A 17,519-nucleotide genomic window follows, 5' to 3' on the forward strand; every position below is an offset into this window, starting at 1 on the left:
AAACCCTCGGCTGGTAACATGATTATAAAGAAACCAGAAGAGTGGTATAATGCAGTGCATGTAGTAATGTATGTCTAGCAACTCAGGAGCAATAAAACAAATCAGACTGGCCGGAGGCATGCATGCTGAAACATTTAAGAACAGAGCTTTAGTGGTACATAAGACATGCACTGTGGACTAGGTCCTAGTCTAGGATCACAGTAAAGAAGCCTGGAGTCTTAGAGAAGTATGGCTGCTGGAGTAGGATCCCCATGCAGAGTCAGCTAACAGAGAATCAACAAACCAGTCACAATTCTAGCTTTCTATTGTAGTGACCCTTTTCCACTGTTCCTGGTACAGGATCACTTCAGCTGTAAATACGTAGGGTACCTCGAATAAAGGCCACGTACAGTTAGCTAGCTGCACCGTGCAAGTTCAAGCTTCTCGCTTTTATTCTACAACAAAACTATAACATCGAAATCTGCCACTATTAACTTGTGTGTGGAGGCTATCCATGCTGTAGACACAGTGCTATGGCATCTAGGTGAGTAGACTCACCAAACAGACAAAGAAACCAACGTACCACTATACCTATGGCCGCCCACGCGCGCCTCGGGTAATAAGTGGAGTATGCAGATCTACAATGTACATTATCAAAACCGTATAGCGGGTATATTTCGAGGGTATAAATTTTCGCGGATGTGCCTTTAGAAAGATTTTTGCGGATTTAATTTTCGTGGAATAGCGCCTTTTTTGCAGCATGCATGCATGCATGGAATATTAAATTCACGGTTATAAATGTTCGCGGTTCATGCCTAATCCGCGGCGAAAACCACAAACATTTTTATACTCTCAAAATATACCCTCTATACGGTTTGAAATAGTTGTAGGAAACAAGGACACAAACTGTTTTGGAGCATAATTATGGCTTCTACACATTCCTAACAACTTACCAGGATAGAGTTCAGGAATAGATCGACGTGTCTCTTGAACACTCTCTTACCCAGCGACTTGGCAAACACTTTAAAGCTGTGGGAGAAGAATGAGGGGTGAGGTTGTGTGATGTGTGTGGATGTGCTGTGTGATTGAGGGTGTAATGGGGTATGGGATAAAGGTACGTTGTGTAGATTGGGTATACTTTGTACATGTGCATGTGGTATAAATATCCAACTGTGGACAGAGAGAGAGAGAAAGTGTTAGAGCAACATTGAACACATGCACTCAAGATACCGTATAGCCACAACACATAATACAACACAAATACTGTACAAGCATTGCATGTTCTGTGGAATGCACTTCTTACAGTGTCAACTTTTGAGGACATTAATCTGTTTAGCGAAGAACTGGTGTCTAAGAAATTTCAACCCATACACTATCCCTAAAGAAACTGGAGAGCTACTTTCATATATCTTACTCATCTCACCAGTTTGAGCAGTGACTCCAGGAGGTTGATGTGTTGAGGGTAGTGTCTGTGTTGTAGTGTCTCAGCACAGAGGAGGGAGGACACTCGGTCACCACATCCACTCACACCACTCAGCTCTCCAAGCACAATAATAAAACTGGAGAGGGGGGTACAAAATTAGTAAAACTGCCTCAATTTACATCACACAACACATTCACAACCCTTGGATCCACCACATTTATACCACATGCACATGTACAAAGTACCTTATCAAACACATCTTTGTACATGATCAGTACACCTAATCTACACAACATCAACATACCTTTATCCCATACCCCACTACACCCTCAATCACATAGCATATCCACACATATCACACACCCTCACTCTTCTCCCACAGCTCTCCCGGCTTGTGATAGTGTGAGTCCATACATCCTCCCCTCCTCATTTTGGGGGCCAATGAACCACACCGGTACATCTGCTGGTCTGGGTTGTCATGAATACGATGCACCACGCCAAATACAGCCGGTCCATGATCAATATCAGAGGAGCTGAGGAATGGGGAGGAAGAACAGTAATTGAATTGCTTCTAATCCCAAAACGTATACTGCATGACTATAATTATACACATACTCAAGATCACCAGCCTCAGGAGTTCCTTTGCCATGCAGTTGATCCTATCTTACATAGTCTGCCAGCTCCTCTAGGTTAATTAATTGGTCTTCCAGAGTAATTAACTCTTCATCATCCATTAATAGTCAATCAAGCAAGCAAGCAACTGCAATGAGACAAAACAGAGGGTAAAGATCCACTACACAATAAACATCAAGTGAGACAGGGATATAGCTCTGATAAAGGGTCATGCAATCTATAACCATTATTTGATGGACATAAATGATAAAGGGTCATGCAATGTACATAATCATTACTGGTTGGCTGGTCTCTGGGAGGAACTCCCTCATAACCACGGAGGCTGACATACACAAAAATGGTAGTGGGCTCATGTAAATTGTATCTAGAAAGTGAAAGCACTAAGAGAATGCAGTGATGTCATTGTAATGATGTAATAAAACGTCTCACGCTTCACATGGAGGCTATAGGTATCACTGGTCAACTATAGACATGGTTCAAACACTAATAGACAACACTTCATGACAATTGGTAGAAGAGCTTCCTCCCCTCTACCAGTTGTATCTGGCGTTTCTCAAGGAAGCATCTTGGGGCCTATGCTTTTCTTAGTCTATATCAATGATCTACCAGAACAATTAACTTCGCAACTTGTTACCCTGTTTGCAGATGATGCCAAACTAATTACCCCAATATCGTCTTGCAATGACCATACAATATACTATTTTCATTTATCTATGGTCCGTCCAACGAAGGGCAACCAAGTTTATCCTAGGAGACTACACCAGAACTACAGACTATACAAAACTCGCCTCACTAAACTCAATATGCTCCCACTATATCTATGGTTTGAGCTCCAAGACATCGTGTTCTTAGTAAAGTGTCTTAAATAACCGCCAGACAATGTACAGAGCTGAGTACACATCTATAGGTAAACTCTCAACCACCAGAGCTGCTTCCACTGGTAAGAAGTTCAACCACAAAAGGAGCAGAACTACCAAGGCTATTGTTACAATCGTAGACTCTGCTCTATATATTGATCTAACATCGCCCCTAATACAGTGTATCAAAGGGAAACTACGAGCGTACTTATGGAACTACTTTGTGGTAACACTTGACCGTAGCTGGTGAAACTTGCTCATACCATTTAGTATGCCCCTGTGGAATAATTAGTATGTACATCTAGGTCAACAACTCCTTCAATGAATTTAGTCTGTCAGCACTAAACTCTTCCACAATGTCATGCGAAACTGCATGTATCACACTGTGCATAACTGCTGTAAAGCTCAAATAATAGTAATAATCCTTTCCCAGCGAACCTGGAAAAGTTCTGTCACTTTAGTTTGCATTTGTGGTTGAAAAGGTCAGCCCAACTCACCAAATTATCGCCGCCCCAATGAAGTGGCCATGGCTTAGAGATGGGTGCGAGTCAATGGTTGTGCACACTAACCAGTTGATTTTATGCCTTACTGCTGCCTTGACGGAAGCATGTGTAGCCTTTAAAAGCTGCACTCGGTCAACTAAGCTGCTTAGCAAGCATGTCGACTTGTGCAGTGCCCGTGTACACAAATGGCTTGCTACTTCGTCTTTATTCTAGTCAGGAAAGTCTACCAATGAGTCCTACAGGCTGTATAGATGGTTTTTGAAGTGTCCTAAATGAATATAGCTCAGAAAAACTTCAAAGCATGCACATTCATGACACTATCCAATCTACCACAGAATCCAATATCAACATTGATACTTGTTGTTGTACAATTTACAACAATTTTGACCAGTAGAGGAATAATACAGGGAACCTCTAGCCTCAACTCAGGTCTTTTGTATTGGTGTATTGCGGTCTGGAATCGAGGCTAGAGAACCTCAGTGACTGTAATAAAGAGGTGAGGCTTTGGGCTGGTCAATCTGGCTGTATGAAAATAGGGACCGCGAATAAGCTAACTTCCATGCAGAGATTCCAATCTGGACAAAGTCCACATTATGCACAATGCATTATTGCTTTATATATATAGTGGTCAAGACAAAGTGTGTTTATCGTAGATAGAACTTACTGTTCTTATTAAAGTTTCCTTTCTCAACTTTTCGGTTCTTAGCTCCTTATAGTTTCGAGCACGGTCTCTCGTAATACTGTTTTGTTTTGTTTTCTCTATAGGTGCCTCAATTTTCCCATAAAAAGCACAGTGACAGGATCGAGCGATTACTGTTACTCAATTTACTGTGCTACAATTATAATATCCATAATTATCACTGAAATTAAGATAAACTACCCCGACCACTACAAACAGACAATCATCTTCCTATAATAATATTATTATAAAACTGCTGTATAGCCCGACATTTTTAAGGCACTTAAGGGTTGACTACTTTACCCTTGCACGTTATAGCAGATAATTTTAATTACACAATTTTCGTGTATTGTTAAACCCACGAAAATAAGCCCGTTCAAGATGTCATGCTATATACGGTATCCCAAAGAATGAAAAACAACTAGTAAAAACATTTCAATGCACACGTGCACACCACCCTGACTACATATTTAAAAGATTTGGTTCGGACATCGATCTGCAGAGCTGGCCTGCTCCTAAATTACAATCAAAATTCTGGACAGAAGAAGCTCTCAGCCAGTGTTAGGTAGAAATGTGAGCTATTACTTAGAAAGTTAACTTTCTCTAATGAATGCCCTTACCGTCAAATATATGGTTACTCCCATCATGGGTAAATGAATCCACTTGAAGTGTCTACACAGCCAGAGGCTATAACACCCATTAGAAACCATAAAACCGAAAGAACTGAAAGATAAATGTCTGAAGTTGAGTACTAAAATTCAATTCAGATACACGGATACACAAATGATATTCATGATCTGATTGACGTCAAGCTTTGCTATGGAAACACCAATCAGTGAGTAGACCGTAATCACAAGGGCTCCCCAGTGAATTCCAGACACACCCAATAATAAGAGGAAGTGACATAAGCAGACAGGAAATGACAGGAAATCCTCAATCAAGTGTTTCTCTACTAGCTATTATCTGATATAGGCCATAAATTATGCAAGAAATCACACAATCAATCCATGGAAACAACTAGATATCAATCCATAATTATACCAACACCATGCATGACGTAATGAATCAGATCATTCTATACATGCAAGTAGTGGATACATGCATATCTACTGTATTATAATAACAAATATCCAGAGGACGCTTCCTATATAGAGCTACAAAATGATACAGGAGCAGATTATCGTAATTTGAGGTTTCATTAATGACTTATGGAACACACTGATCAGTGAAATCATAGATATATTATCCTCCATTATCTAATTTATTCATGATTCGACACGCACATCCTGACTATAATGACGTATAGGCAAATCAGCACTGAAGTGTTTCTTATCAGTTTTAATAATCTAGATGCGTTATTAATCCTTGAGACTAGCTATAGGCTGATATTATATTTCATAAATCCATGCCAATGCCAATGGTAAGAGTCCTATATGATTATATAGCATACTATAACCAACTGTCTGTATGGTTTATAGGGATCAGTGATTTGGTCAGTTCTCCTTCTAGGAGGATGTCTGATTGTAAATGTGTCTGGTCAGACAACCATTAGGTCTTCTCTGCAATCAACAAACAGAATGTATGTTTGTCCAGGAGAGATTGTTACCTATATGTGCAGTGGAACTGGAAACACAATTAGGCTAACAGCACCACCATATGTTCCTTTGGCCAATCCTTTGTCGTATGCGCGTGGAGACACTCTGGGATCAGGATAGCTAGGAATAGGAGGTGGCCCTATCGTATCAAATCTAATATCAACTGATTCACTTTTGATGGTAGCAGACTTGATAGTGCAAAATTCTTCATTGCCAGAGTTTTCTGTTCGTTGCACTGTTCTTTCACCTTCTGATGAAGCTGTAGCTCAGCACAAACCTTCAGGTACTAGGTATAAATTATGATTGACTCAGTCAGTTTTTAAGTTACTCGCCATCCTCTCGGAGATGATTGATAAGTGTGGTGTACTAAGCAATTAAATAATCACGCTATCATCATTGATTTCTTTACCATAGGTCCTCCTTTAGATGTGATTTCTCCTATGATTGGATATTTTTCCCCACCAAACGAAGGTACGGCTGGTGTGCGAGTTAACTGGACACCTAATGATGGAAACTATGACCCTAGTCACTTCACGATCCAGGTGTTTGACAGTAACACTAACACTGCAATTAAATCCATCGCTATTTCTGCAGAAAGCAATAGTTTTGAAGCAATACTTGCTGTACCCTTTAGTGCTCCCATGGATGTCTACGCATGTGTAACAGTGACGTCCAAGTGTAACCAGACAACCGATGGAGTTATGACGGACTCCATTCGGATCAATAAAAGTTAGTGGCTATAAAGTAGGTAACTGTGAAAAACATTCAGGAGCATACTTATAATTATAAGAAGTGTTTAGCAAGTAGACCCTGGCCAATTATAGCTCAAAAATCCAATACAGCCCCCAATTAGGTGTACGTATACATCCCTGGAAATCAACAAGCAGATAACTTTGGCATATACATTGAACTGAGCGTTAATTAGCAAACAATATCTGTAATTTCACTTTTTTTTATTGCTAATTTCATTATCAAATACTCTTCAATGGCGCTGCGATGGACTAATGGACGTATGTACAGATCTAATGTATGTGTATTTATATAGACTCTATTTTTAGACTGTGAATCTCAGATAAGTCTGAGCCACATGTTTTGTTTTTTTGTCAGTTCTCTCAATTTATTGATTTTATATGAGAGTTCTCAACGATAGACACTGAAAATATAGGCCGTTGCTAGTCTAGCCTATCAGTCTATCACAGGCACATTCTCAAGCATTTCTAAAAAATATGTGAATCATCTAATTCTATTCATGCAGGTATAAAGACAGCATACGTGTTCTGGGTACTCTTTTCAGCTGCAACAGTTGTCCTAACAATAATCTATGCCTGTGAACAATTTACAGGTATATACTAGTAAGACTTAGTGTATATCTATTCCAGTATTGTACTGTCAGTAGCTGATGCTTTTTATGCAGGAAATAATTTTCTGTGATGTCCAAGATTCTAATAATTACAGCAGTAGTTTAGGACTGACTAGAGGCTAGATTTATAAGCAATTAAACTCTTATAATCGCTAAATTTATAATTACATGTTTATCTCTGTATTCTGTAATAAAGATCATTACCAAGCACGTTGTCGACAGAGTCGATTATAGCATGCATTGCAATTCTATATAATCGTTGGACAGTGCATGATAACCCTAACTATGGCAAAGATTTAGAGCGGGACATTCATGGAATTGCATGGCCTGCTCCTGAACTCAAACCTATAACTTCATTACATGCCATGCAGATTCTTCCAAAGAGATCCCATGCAACCATTGTTGGTTAGAAACGTGAAAATCCATACTATACTTAGAAGTATAATAGTGAATGTCATTAAAATATTATATTATACTCCCCCTCTCACAGGCCAATAAATATGCTTAAAGTGTTTACAGCTTCACCCATTAGTTGCACTGTTATACTATTATTATTACTACAAACACAGCCTAATAAAGGAGGGAAAACAACTATAGACATCACATGTGCAGTGATCGAATTTCATTTACTCTGACGCTGTATACAAACTGCTTCCACACCAAGAAATGGTTAACCACGCAATTAAATCCACCTACGCACTAATGAACAGTTAATATACCAGGCTCTAATACCCAAAGGCCTGGATCGGAGTCAAGCATAGGTCATCCTTTAGATGTAATAATTTACATCACACAACACATTCACAAGCTGTACTTAACCACTAGTGACCACCACATTTATACCACATGCACATCTGCAAAGTACCCTTATCACACACATCTTTGTACATAATCAGTATACACCTAATCTACACAACATCAACATACCTTTATCCCATACCCACTGTACACCCTCAATCACATACATGTAGCATACTCACACCTTTACCCTTCACTCTTCTCCCACGGTTCTCCTGGGTTGTGATAGTGTGAGTCCATACATCCTCCCCTCCTCATTTTGGGGTCACTGAACCACACGAGTACATCTGCTGGCCTGTGTGGGCCGGGTCGTCATGGATATGAGATGCACCACAGCTGGTGACAGGTCCAGGATCAATACCAGAAGAGCTGAGGAAGGGGGAGGATGAACAGTAGTAAAATAATTCATATAATTTGCTTCTTAAAACACAATACTGTATAGCGGGTGATTTTCGTGAGGTAAAAATGTCGTTCAACTCGAAAACGGTGATGTTTATTAGTAAAAATTTCGTTTGATTTCACTGCTTGCACTGCATTACATGCGTTCCGGTAAGCCACGCCTAAGTTTTCGAGGGGAAAAATTTCGTGGAGGTCAGTGTATTCTTGTAGCTTATGTAACAGCTAGGGTTTCACAATGTTGTGTGGCCAGATTATGGGATTACGTTAAAGTTTGGTTGGTTTGAAACAACTAAAATGAAAGGTACTGTATAGCAGGTAATTTTCGTTGGTGCAAATTTTCATACAAACTACCCATTTGCATTCGTGCAGGTCAGGATGGTGACGTTGAACATAAGAATTATTATTGTGCCAGAAAAAGTTTACAGTTTTAATTTTCGTCCACTGATACGAAAACCGCTATATACCCACTATACGGTAATCATGGCAGAAGTTATGCTCTATGAAGCATATGTAGGTGGAGTCACCAACATTTTAGTGAATTTTGAAGGACTCGTAAATAAAAAGCCATAATTATGATACATGGGGCTAAGGTGTTAGTATGTATGCCAAGTTTCGTTGAAATCTAAGGGGGTGCTCATTTTTTGTGGTGACTAAATTGAGGAATGTCCCATAAACGAAGTAAGTACTCTAAGTGACACAAATTCACACAATGTACGTGGATTTTTAGTCAAGCTGAGTGCATGGGTTTGGCTGCATGTGAGTTGAGGGTGACACAGAATGGCACAATAAACATACGTGGGTACAGTAGCAATCGTCCTGTATAAGGAAAGTCAGACTTAAGCCTATGTCATGCCATACAGTGCTACCATATTATTACGCAAAGACTCACGTTAGATTATGTTGTTCTATTCTCCCTCTGAGGATTATTCTCCCCAGCAGCTGACAGAGTGAGGTGAGACAGTCCACTCCAGCAGACTGCACCAGGGTATTGTCACTGCTCTGTGGGTGTGGTGGAGGGGGGTACGGTACATGTAAATAACTGGAGTATGTAAATCAACATTATCAATATTGGAAACAGTGTTTTGGAGCAAACCTATGATATTGAAAGTAATGGCTCCTACACAGTCCCAATAACTCACCAGTCCATAGAAGATACAACTCTAGGTGTCTCTTGAACATTCTCTCACCCAGTAACTTGGCAAACACTGGCAACTGTGGACAGAGAAAGAGAGAGAGCAACATCGAACACACTCAAAAAAAATCAAGATAAAATTTTAAGGGAACTGGAGGAGGGAAGTTAATCCAGTGTATTATACGTTAGCCTCAATTTACATCATACGCTGTACTCAACACTTGTGGACACTTGGATCCTTGTGTATCACTATAGTGACTACCACCACATTTATACCACATGCACATCTACAAAAGTACCCTTATCACACACATCTTTGTACATGATCAATACACCTAATCTACACAACGTACCTTTATCCCATACCCCACTACACCCTCAATCACATAGCATATCCACACACAACACACCCTCACCCTTCACTCTTCTCCCACAGCTCTCCCAGCTTGTGATAGTGTGAGTCCATACATCCTCCCCTCCTCATTTTGGGGGCCAGTGAATCACACGAGTACATCTACTGGTCTGGGTTGTTATGGATGATGCACCACCTTAAATACACCCGGTCCAGGATCAATACCAGTGGAGCTGAGGAAGGAGGGGGAAGAACGAATATAATTTGCTTCTTATCAAAGTGTATTGCACAATCTTTCAAACAGCTGTTCAGGTAGTGAAACAGTCGAAAGAGCTTTAAGCGCTCAATGTACAACAGTATTGATTATGAAGCAGCAGCTTACAAGGTTAGAGAAAGAGATAGAGAAACTTTAAGTGCTGTACAAGTGAAGTACAAGATGGAGATAAGACAAGGAATGTAGTGGTCACCCACAACTTGATGATCTGTTACAGAACACAAAGACAAAACAAAAAAATACACTTCATACTAGCTAAACTGTAACAGGATTACAAAATACAACCACAGCCAGTTAGGTTCCATAATACAGTGCATGCAGCTAGTATCTTCAAAGGTTTCTTAATGGGGCTTTCATACTTGTAGTGTTGTTTTCACACGTCAGCTAGTGAATAAAGAGCACGACTATTCTCCACATACAATGAAAAGGTAATGAGCTGAGCATGCAAATAAACTTGACAGTATACACCTCAAATTATCAGCACCCGGCCTATAGTCTGTACAGTATCTCACCATAGGCTTTGGTGACGCTGGTGAGAGCAGTAGCTGTCCCTTGTCTAACTGAGGGTATGCTGTCTTCAAGATTGGCAAGGAACAGTGGGAACAGTTCATCCAGCTACGATCTGAGGAGAGGGGGAAATACTAAAAGTACAACTGATCAGAGTTAAAAAAATACCAGAAGGTAAGTGCTTGATCCAATTGAAACTGATGGATATTGTCACAAGTATATACACATGCACATGTAGTTTAATAGTTAGGGTATGTAATTCTTACCTGCACTCATCTGGGAAGCATCCCAAGAAGTTACCACAGGCCAGACAGGCGGCAAAGGGGTGAGTAAAATAAAGAATAGATGATTTACTTGACTGACACTAACCATCTCTCACGGGCTGGCCAGTTATCGTCATGGAAACACTCTAACAGTATACTCTAACAGTACACCTGCATACAGTCTAAGACAATCCTTGCTCATCTGTGTGTGGGGGAGGGTGGATTCCTAAATATGCTTGGGTACAAGTGAGAAATAACGACAAGGTACATGTAGTTCGAGTTTAGGGGATATGCAAATCTCAAATCAATCAAACAGCTCGTTATTCAGCCAGAGTTTCATCTAGTGGGGGGGGGGGGGGGCTGGGGTGAACCTTACCCCCCAAAATGTGTGTATAATAATAACATCATCACAATAGTACTGTCTATGATGTGCAATATGTAACTAGATCTACTGTGATGTACTAGCATGTAATAGGGGGTGTGGTAAACAAATGTGGGAGTGGCCAGACATTTTGCGGCGTGGTAAACCTTCCCCCCCAAACTTTTAATCCTAGATGAAACCCTGTCAGCCAGTACGTAGGTTACTCACCTTAGTGCCCAGCTCTGCAGTGCAGATGCAGGCTGCCTCTCTCACTGCATGGTTGGCCGCCTGGCTCTGGGAGATGTAGAAGTCCACCTGCACACACACACACATCAACATCATGCACAACAAGATTGGGACTGCTTTAATATTATACATAGAATTGCTTCAATATTGAACATTGTGAGCTAACCTGCTACTAAATATTGCACTGCCAGAATCGATCTTAAAATACAGCTACATGTATTTGACCACCAAAGAGTGTCGCTCTAAACATAATAACTGGTAGATTTGGTAAAGATTGCAGAATGGATAAGCAATAATCACACTGAGTCCAAACAGACGGTAAAGACCCACTATACAATAAGTGATATACAGCTTTGGTAAGGTCATACCATTATTTGACAGACATAACCAAGAGCATGCAGAGCATTTTGGGGCGAGTGTGTATCGGAGTTATACGCTGTATAATGTATATGATTTCAATGCTAGCCATTTCAATTACAGCAGTATGCTAAGAATTGAGTGCAGAGGCCAACAGGAGGAGCAAGGTTATCACAAGAACTCTTGCTGGATCCAAGTACAAGCAGAACAATAAATTGTTGATGAAAAAACTTCCGAGCATGCCTGTGTGACCTCATGAAATTATTATTGATGATAAAACAATCTTCTACTTACTAGGAGTTCTAGCAAGTCATCTGCTGCAGGTGGCCTCAAGAGTCTTAGTTGTGTCTTGTCTGAGCTTCATTGTAGCTAGCTATAGTTGTGCCCATGCACAGCAATTCACGTAAAGTTGGTAAAAGGTCGTGAGTACAAAAAACAAATATCATGCCGGTCCATGATCATGACAGACAGACAGACAAAATTGCAACGTTGAGCACTATAGGTAGGGACTCGTTTTGCTCGCCCCAATTATTTACCGGTTGGGAGTGTTTCAAAACAAATAGGTGACTGTTTTTATAGCAGTACTACAATTCCATCAACCCACATCATCATATGCACTGATTGCTACTAGCTCACCTGCAATCTCGTAGCTGGTCTTAAGTTCCTTTGCCAGTTGCTCTTCTCTGATCTTATACAGAGATGATCAGCCAGCTCCCTCCAGGTTGGTCGTCCAGAGCAACTATTCATCATCCATTAATCAATCACTTCAGTCAAGCAATTAGAATTGTCATTAATCTTCAATCTAGTGGAGAAAATGAGATATAATTGAGTGGGTAGTATGATTAAAAACAACATAACGGCACATGTATCTTATGAAACCACTAAAAGTAGGTAATGAAATGAGTCACCACTTTAGATAAAGACTCTAGAGTGGACAAGTAATAATCACATGCACTGAGCCAAACAACACAGACGGTAAAGATCTGCTAGGCAATAAACACTACAATAAAAGGTCGTAGCTTTGATAAAGGGTCATACCATTATTTGATGGACATAATTATTACCAAATGGCTGGTTAGCAGTGTGGGTAGGTGTGGTTGTCTCTCCTCTGGAGAGAGGTGGACCAGGAACTCCCTTGTAGCTACAGGGGGAGGGGATATAACAGGTGGATATACATGTCTCAATGCTTGACACAGTGGATCGAACCTCTAGACTAACAGTGACTGTAATAAAGAGGTGGTTGAAGTACATGTTTTGGGGGCTTTGGGCTGGTCAACCCGGCTGTATGAAAATGGGTGACCACAAAACTGAATGCTGTGAACTTTATCAGAGCATGAAATACACCTCAGCTATGCATTATTAAACGTTAATGGTATACACATCTATGAAACATTGCAAGGCATGTACATGTGTGTGCGTGGGAGGGGGATTAGTATTAACTCAGTCAATAGATAGGAACGACAACTTAAAAATAAAACCAAGGATGATTCATGCATGCAGGTGAATCTTACTGGACATGTACTCTACTGTGGTGCTTACGTAGATGTACGTACATGTATGCTTGAATAAAAGTTTTTATACAGTCTCACTTACTCATTAGGACTCCAACTTAGAATTTAATTTCCCATCCTGGATTCTCAGAATTTTGATGAGGACAATATCCATTATAATGATATAATGTACGTAACAAGAGGCCTAGATTCAAGGCTATAATGATTAACTGATATTAGAGTAAATAATAATGGAGTAAAACGTTACCGAGGTTAATAGAGTAGGCTACAGAATTTCGTTAGATGTCAATAATCGTTAGTTAAAAGTGCATATAATGCACAAACAAAACGAGATTGATTCTAACTGCCTGCACACACCAATAGGTGGCTAAGGGACTACTAACCAGCGAACATTTAGATGGGCCAAGTTACTTCCAGTTGGAGCTGTGATAGCTAGAAAAAACTGTCCAATCATTCGATTTTCGGCGAGTGTAATCTATTTCTGTTTTTGGCAGAACTAGAGCTAACTGACACATAGCTACTGGGCTCAATCTAGATAGAATACAGTACATGGTGGAGCAATTGCAGAGTCAGTAAACCTGAGCTAGAGTAGTTTGTGCCTGACGAATGTGAAGTGCTGAGTCAGCATACATTCATATATAGTAACACATGCTTGATCAGATGGTGCAAAATATACATTTTTATCACTGCTTGTTTCCTTAGAATGAGTGTCTGAACATACATTGTGTCTGATTATAGATGCCTTACTCTAGCTGACTGCATACTCACCAGCCTCAGGACTTCCTTTGCCTGTTGCTATTCTCCATCTTACTGAGATGGTCCACTACCTCCCTCAGCTCAATAGCAGCATATCATAGGTACGAGAAACTTTTCCATTGGCACGGTGACAATCCAACAGCTGATGCAAATAAAAAACAAAGGGTAAAGACCCAATACACAATAAACATTAACTGAACAAGGGTACTGCAACGGTGGAAGTCGGCAAGGATCATGAGTCCCAAAAGCAAATCATTGTGCCGGTCCATGACATAATTATGGCATACAGACAAAATTGCAACGTTGAAGACTAGGTAGGGACTCGCTTCGCTCGCCCCAATAATAATGGGTTGTATAGTAGGTTGCTTACTCCCTTCATGTACTCCAGATCTACAGTTTGCAAGCTTGCTAAAATTAATTCCTATAAAATTGGTATCTATGTATCTGTCAGTTTCAACTTTCAACACTGGCATAAATATATAGGTATCAATAATATTATTGACAACAAGCGCACAATAATTATTATTAATAAGGCTGATATCACACAAGTCTTCTTTTGTCAATGATAGTGACCGAATCTTTCATTTTTAAGGCAAGGTATATCACATCAGTTTGTGGGTGCAAATACAATGACTTCACACCTCACTGCATGACAAGTTCAGTTTGTAATTTGGGAGACCACATTTCTGGACGATAAGATAAATAAATAGATAGTTGCATGGCTGATTTTCCTAATCCCAAAATAAATGTCATGTCATAAAATAATTATTCATAACACCAAGATAATTATATCAAAATGACAAATACCGGGTGGTAAAGTACAGATAACTATAAATAATAATAATTACTAACTTCCAAAGAGACATCTCCTGCCACCAGTCTTAGTCGCATAGCTGCAAATAAAATTCATGAACGTACATGCATCATGTGATATGAACATTTGGTTTGACTGCATACTTGCGATGTTCTTTACTCTATTCTGTGAGGCTTCCTTTGCTTTTTTCTATAACATGTTTGCAATCACGTAATTATTATACAGCATTGTCAAGTAATCACTCACCTTTTTTAGTATTAGGGCAATTACACTAATGAAGGCTAAACCGGCAAGAAAAATTACAATAATGGTGATCCCCCAGTAGCCCAGTGCCTGTAGAAAAGGTGTGCACTATGCATAATCATCAAAAATTGAGATTATCTTGTTTGAGAAGAAAAAAGCTGTGAAGCTGATACCGCACCAGATAGATTACAAGGTATGTTTCTCTTTATGTGTCAAGTTAGTTTCTGCATAGCTCCTTTCTATTTTTGCTAGCCGTCGTGTAGCGATTCCAGGCCGATTAAAATACGGCCTGGTACCTATTGCAGGGGTGATAGTGCGCATGCGTTAGTTTATTCACCAAAATCTGGGGAATCCCCTTTTCTTCCCTCATCTATTTTCTATCTTTGTAAACATCAGGTTAGCTCTCTATTGCGTTGTTCCAGAAGGCTTTCACACTAGTCTGAAGCCAGGAGAGGCTCTCATCTACCTCTATGACGGTTGTATGGTCAGGATGTCTTACCATGGATCTGTACAGGCTATGGGAAGTGTATGGTGCCTCAAACTGCTACTCGTGAAGACAACCCGGCTATAGGACAGTCCTAGACGTAGATGAGAGCATCTTTTGTCTTAAAACTAGTGTTCAAGCCTTCTAGACCAACGCAATAGACGGCATAAGCCACAGCTTCACAAAACTCAGTCATAGAGATAAAATATTACGGAACATATTCTTAGTAAACGGACTAATTTCCGGTATAATTTACTAAGGTTTTACGTTCGTAGTACGATTACCCATATTCTGGGTAATTTGAAGCGCATGCGCACTATCACCCCTGCAATAGGTACCAGGCCGTATTTTAATCGGCCTTGAATCGAGGCTAGCCGTCGTGCTAAATCGTCCGGATTTTCATGTAGCTTGAATTTCCATGCTTTACTCTACATGCATAATTATAGCCAAGGTTTTATATAGCAATATAGCAACTTTATATTCAATCATCGTGTCTGTTGTTTTGTAAACAAAATAATGATATTAACACTTGAGAACTGAATGTAAACAGTAGCAAATCTCAACCATCACAACAATTAATATTTATATGCAATATTATTAATGGTTATCGTTCTGTTAAAATGTGTTCAGCATTTATGATTATAGTATAATGTATAATTATATACAGCACATGCAGTCAAGGAGTATAATTAACATGAATTATAATGTTGTTTGTTAAATGTCTCCATGCACATGCTGATAATTGCAGCAAGGGTTGAACACACATGCATGCATGCACAGATCTAGAGCACAGTACATTGGGAACCTTCTTTTATACAAAGTTAAGTAACTTCTAGCCAGTTCTAGGTCGATTGTTCTGGATCATTACAGTTCCAGTGGATTACTCCACCCTTAGATGAAAGATTCATCTGCATGGGAATTGATATATGTTCCAGTTGTCTATAATTATATGTGACCTTTAGTAGACCGTCTGAAAGGCTCTTGAGGTTGAAGTTGCTCTTCCTGGTGTTGTGACTCTTCTAGCTGAGCTGGAGATGCATGAGGGTATAATGTCTGTCTCATTGGCATTTCTTCTTCAGTTTGGGGTGAAGACGAGACCTGGAATAATAATTATGATTCGCATGCATGTCTAATATACAAGTAGGAAGAAGTGCTCTTATTTTCTTTATTCTACCCGGCTATAATTATACTATATCAGGGGGCATGATTGTAATTCAGTATATATGGATGCATGATCCCAGAGCCACTTTGTAGACTTCAATGTAAAACATCACGTGAATCGCTGTTTTTATGATAATTATATAGGTCAACCGTCCCGGATTAGTGAGGCTCTACGTGTGCCGCCTATTTATACCTGAAATGTCCCGGATTTTTAAGGTTGCTGCTCCAGAGCTGGGACAATATAGTCCAAAGAAGCTCATAGCACTGAGGAGACTATTATTATAGCTGCCTATTGATATTTGTAACCAGATAACGGTGGAAATGAAAGGGTGTGTCTCTAAATTTGGCGCAATCATCCCTAAGCTCCTAGCTACCTAAGCTATTTCTACGACCCTGTATGCAATGCATGAACAACTGACGTTGTTGTAACCGTGATTATATTATAGGCCATGCAGAGAAGCAGGAAACTCGTGAAGTCAATACATTTGGAGCCATCTTAGTAGCATGCAGCTGTTGTATAATTATGGAGCTATTTTGTATTCAACCAAGCTACAAAGAAGCATGGGTAAAAAGATTATGAGCTTGTAAGCTGCATATGCTACATGATCTGAGGCTAAAAGAATGCACGTCGACAATGAATTTCTTGGTGACGAGGCAATTCATTGCCTACAACTAAAATAATATTAGTGAATTGCCTGGAAGTTTGAAAATTCCTGGTTATTGTATGGTGGCCTTAAAGTGTATAGATACTGGCACTGCTATATATGAGTTTCCCGTGATTATGCCTGCATGCATACAATAAGTAAAAATTAATATTCAGCATGATATCATG

The 17,519-nt window shown here is 39.8% G+C and overlaps 2 protein-coding genes across 8 annotated transcripts in view; one reads left to right on the forward strand and one right to left on the reverse strand.

The window, feature by feature from the left end:
• The window catches only part of LOC135349943 (uncharacterized), a 47,262-nt gene extending 32,071 nt beyond the window's left edge, over positions 1–15,191 (reverse strand). The window contains exons 1-19 of one of the 7 annotated variants that reach the window (XR_010399050.1): positions 15,046–15,182; positions 14,943–14,988; positions 14,838–14,878; positions 13,998–14,127; positions 13,312–13,413; positions 12,783–12,859; positions 12,355–12,520; positions 11,344–11,430; positions 10,861–10,900; positions 10,497–10,606; positions 10,093–10,192; positions 9,775–9,943; positions 9,366–9,438; positions 9,116–9,225; positions 8,012–8,196; positions 2,018–2,162; positions 1,766–1,935; positions 1,403–1,538; positions 933–1,008 (exon numbers count right to left, since the gene is read on the reverse strand). Coding sequence is in view for 1 of the 7 variants with exons in the window: in XM_064548630.1 (XP_064404700.1) it covers positions 10,497–10,606; positions 10,861–10,900; positions 11,344–11,430; positions 12,355–12,468 (351 nt within the window). In the remaining 6 variants the exon portion in view is untranslated. Of the gene's footprint in view, positions 1–932; positions 1,009–1,402; positions 1,539–1,765; positions 1,936–2,017; positions 2,163–8,011; positions 8,197–9,115; positions 9,226–9,365; positions 9,439–9,774; positions 9,944–10,092; positions 10,193–10,496; positions 10,607–10,757; positions 10,957–11,343; positions 11,431–12,354; positions 12,521–12,782; positions 12,860–13,311; positions 14,672–14,837; positions 14,879–14,942 lie in introns of all 7 variants that reach the window. The other 6 variants (XR_010399056.1, XR_010399049.1, XR_010399055.1 and 3 more) reach the window with 6 other exon arrangements.
• Positions 5,367–7,265, forward strand: LOC135349789 (uncharacterized). Its single transcript, XM_064548402.1, has 5 exons — positions 5,367–5,494; positions 5,553–5,952; positions 6,084–6,398; positions 6,925–7,011; positions 7,084–7,265. The coding sequence occupies exons 2-5, from the start codon at positions 5,847–5,849 to the stop codon at positions 7,098–7,100; spliced, it is 525 nt and encodes a 174-aa protein (XP_064404472.1). The 5' UTR covers positions 5,367–5,494; positions 5,553–5,846; the 3' UTR covers positions 7,101–7,265.
• Positions 15,192–17,519: the final 2,328 nt, after the last annotated feature.

The sequence above is a fragment of the Halichondria panicea genome, chromosome 1, assembly GCF_963675165.1.
Source record: "Halichondria panicea chromosome 1, odHalPani1.1, whole genome shotgun sequence".
Classification (NCBI taxonomy): Eukaryota; Metazoa; Porifera; class Demospongiae; order Suberitida; family Halichondriidae; genus Halichondria; species Halichondria panicea.

Excerpts from the sequence above, each read along its gene's own strand:
- LOC135349789 (XM_064548402.1), top strand. The coding sequence starts at position 5,847 with ATGGTAGCAGACTTGATAGTGCAAAATTCTTCATTGCCAGAGTTTTCT. Across the intron at positions 5,953-6,083 it reads AGCTCAGCACAAACCTTCAG|GTCCTCCTTTAGATGTGATT; the intron begins GTACTAGGTATA and ends TCTTTACCATAG. Across the intron at positions 6,399-6,924 it reads CTCCATTCGGATCAATAAAA|GTATAAAGACAGCATACGTG; the intron begins GTTAGTGGCTAT and ends CTATTCATGCAG.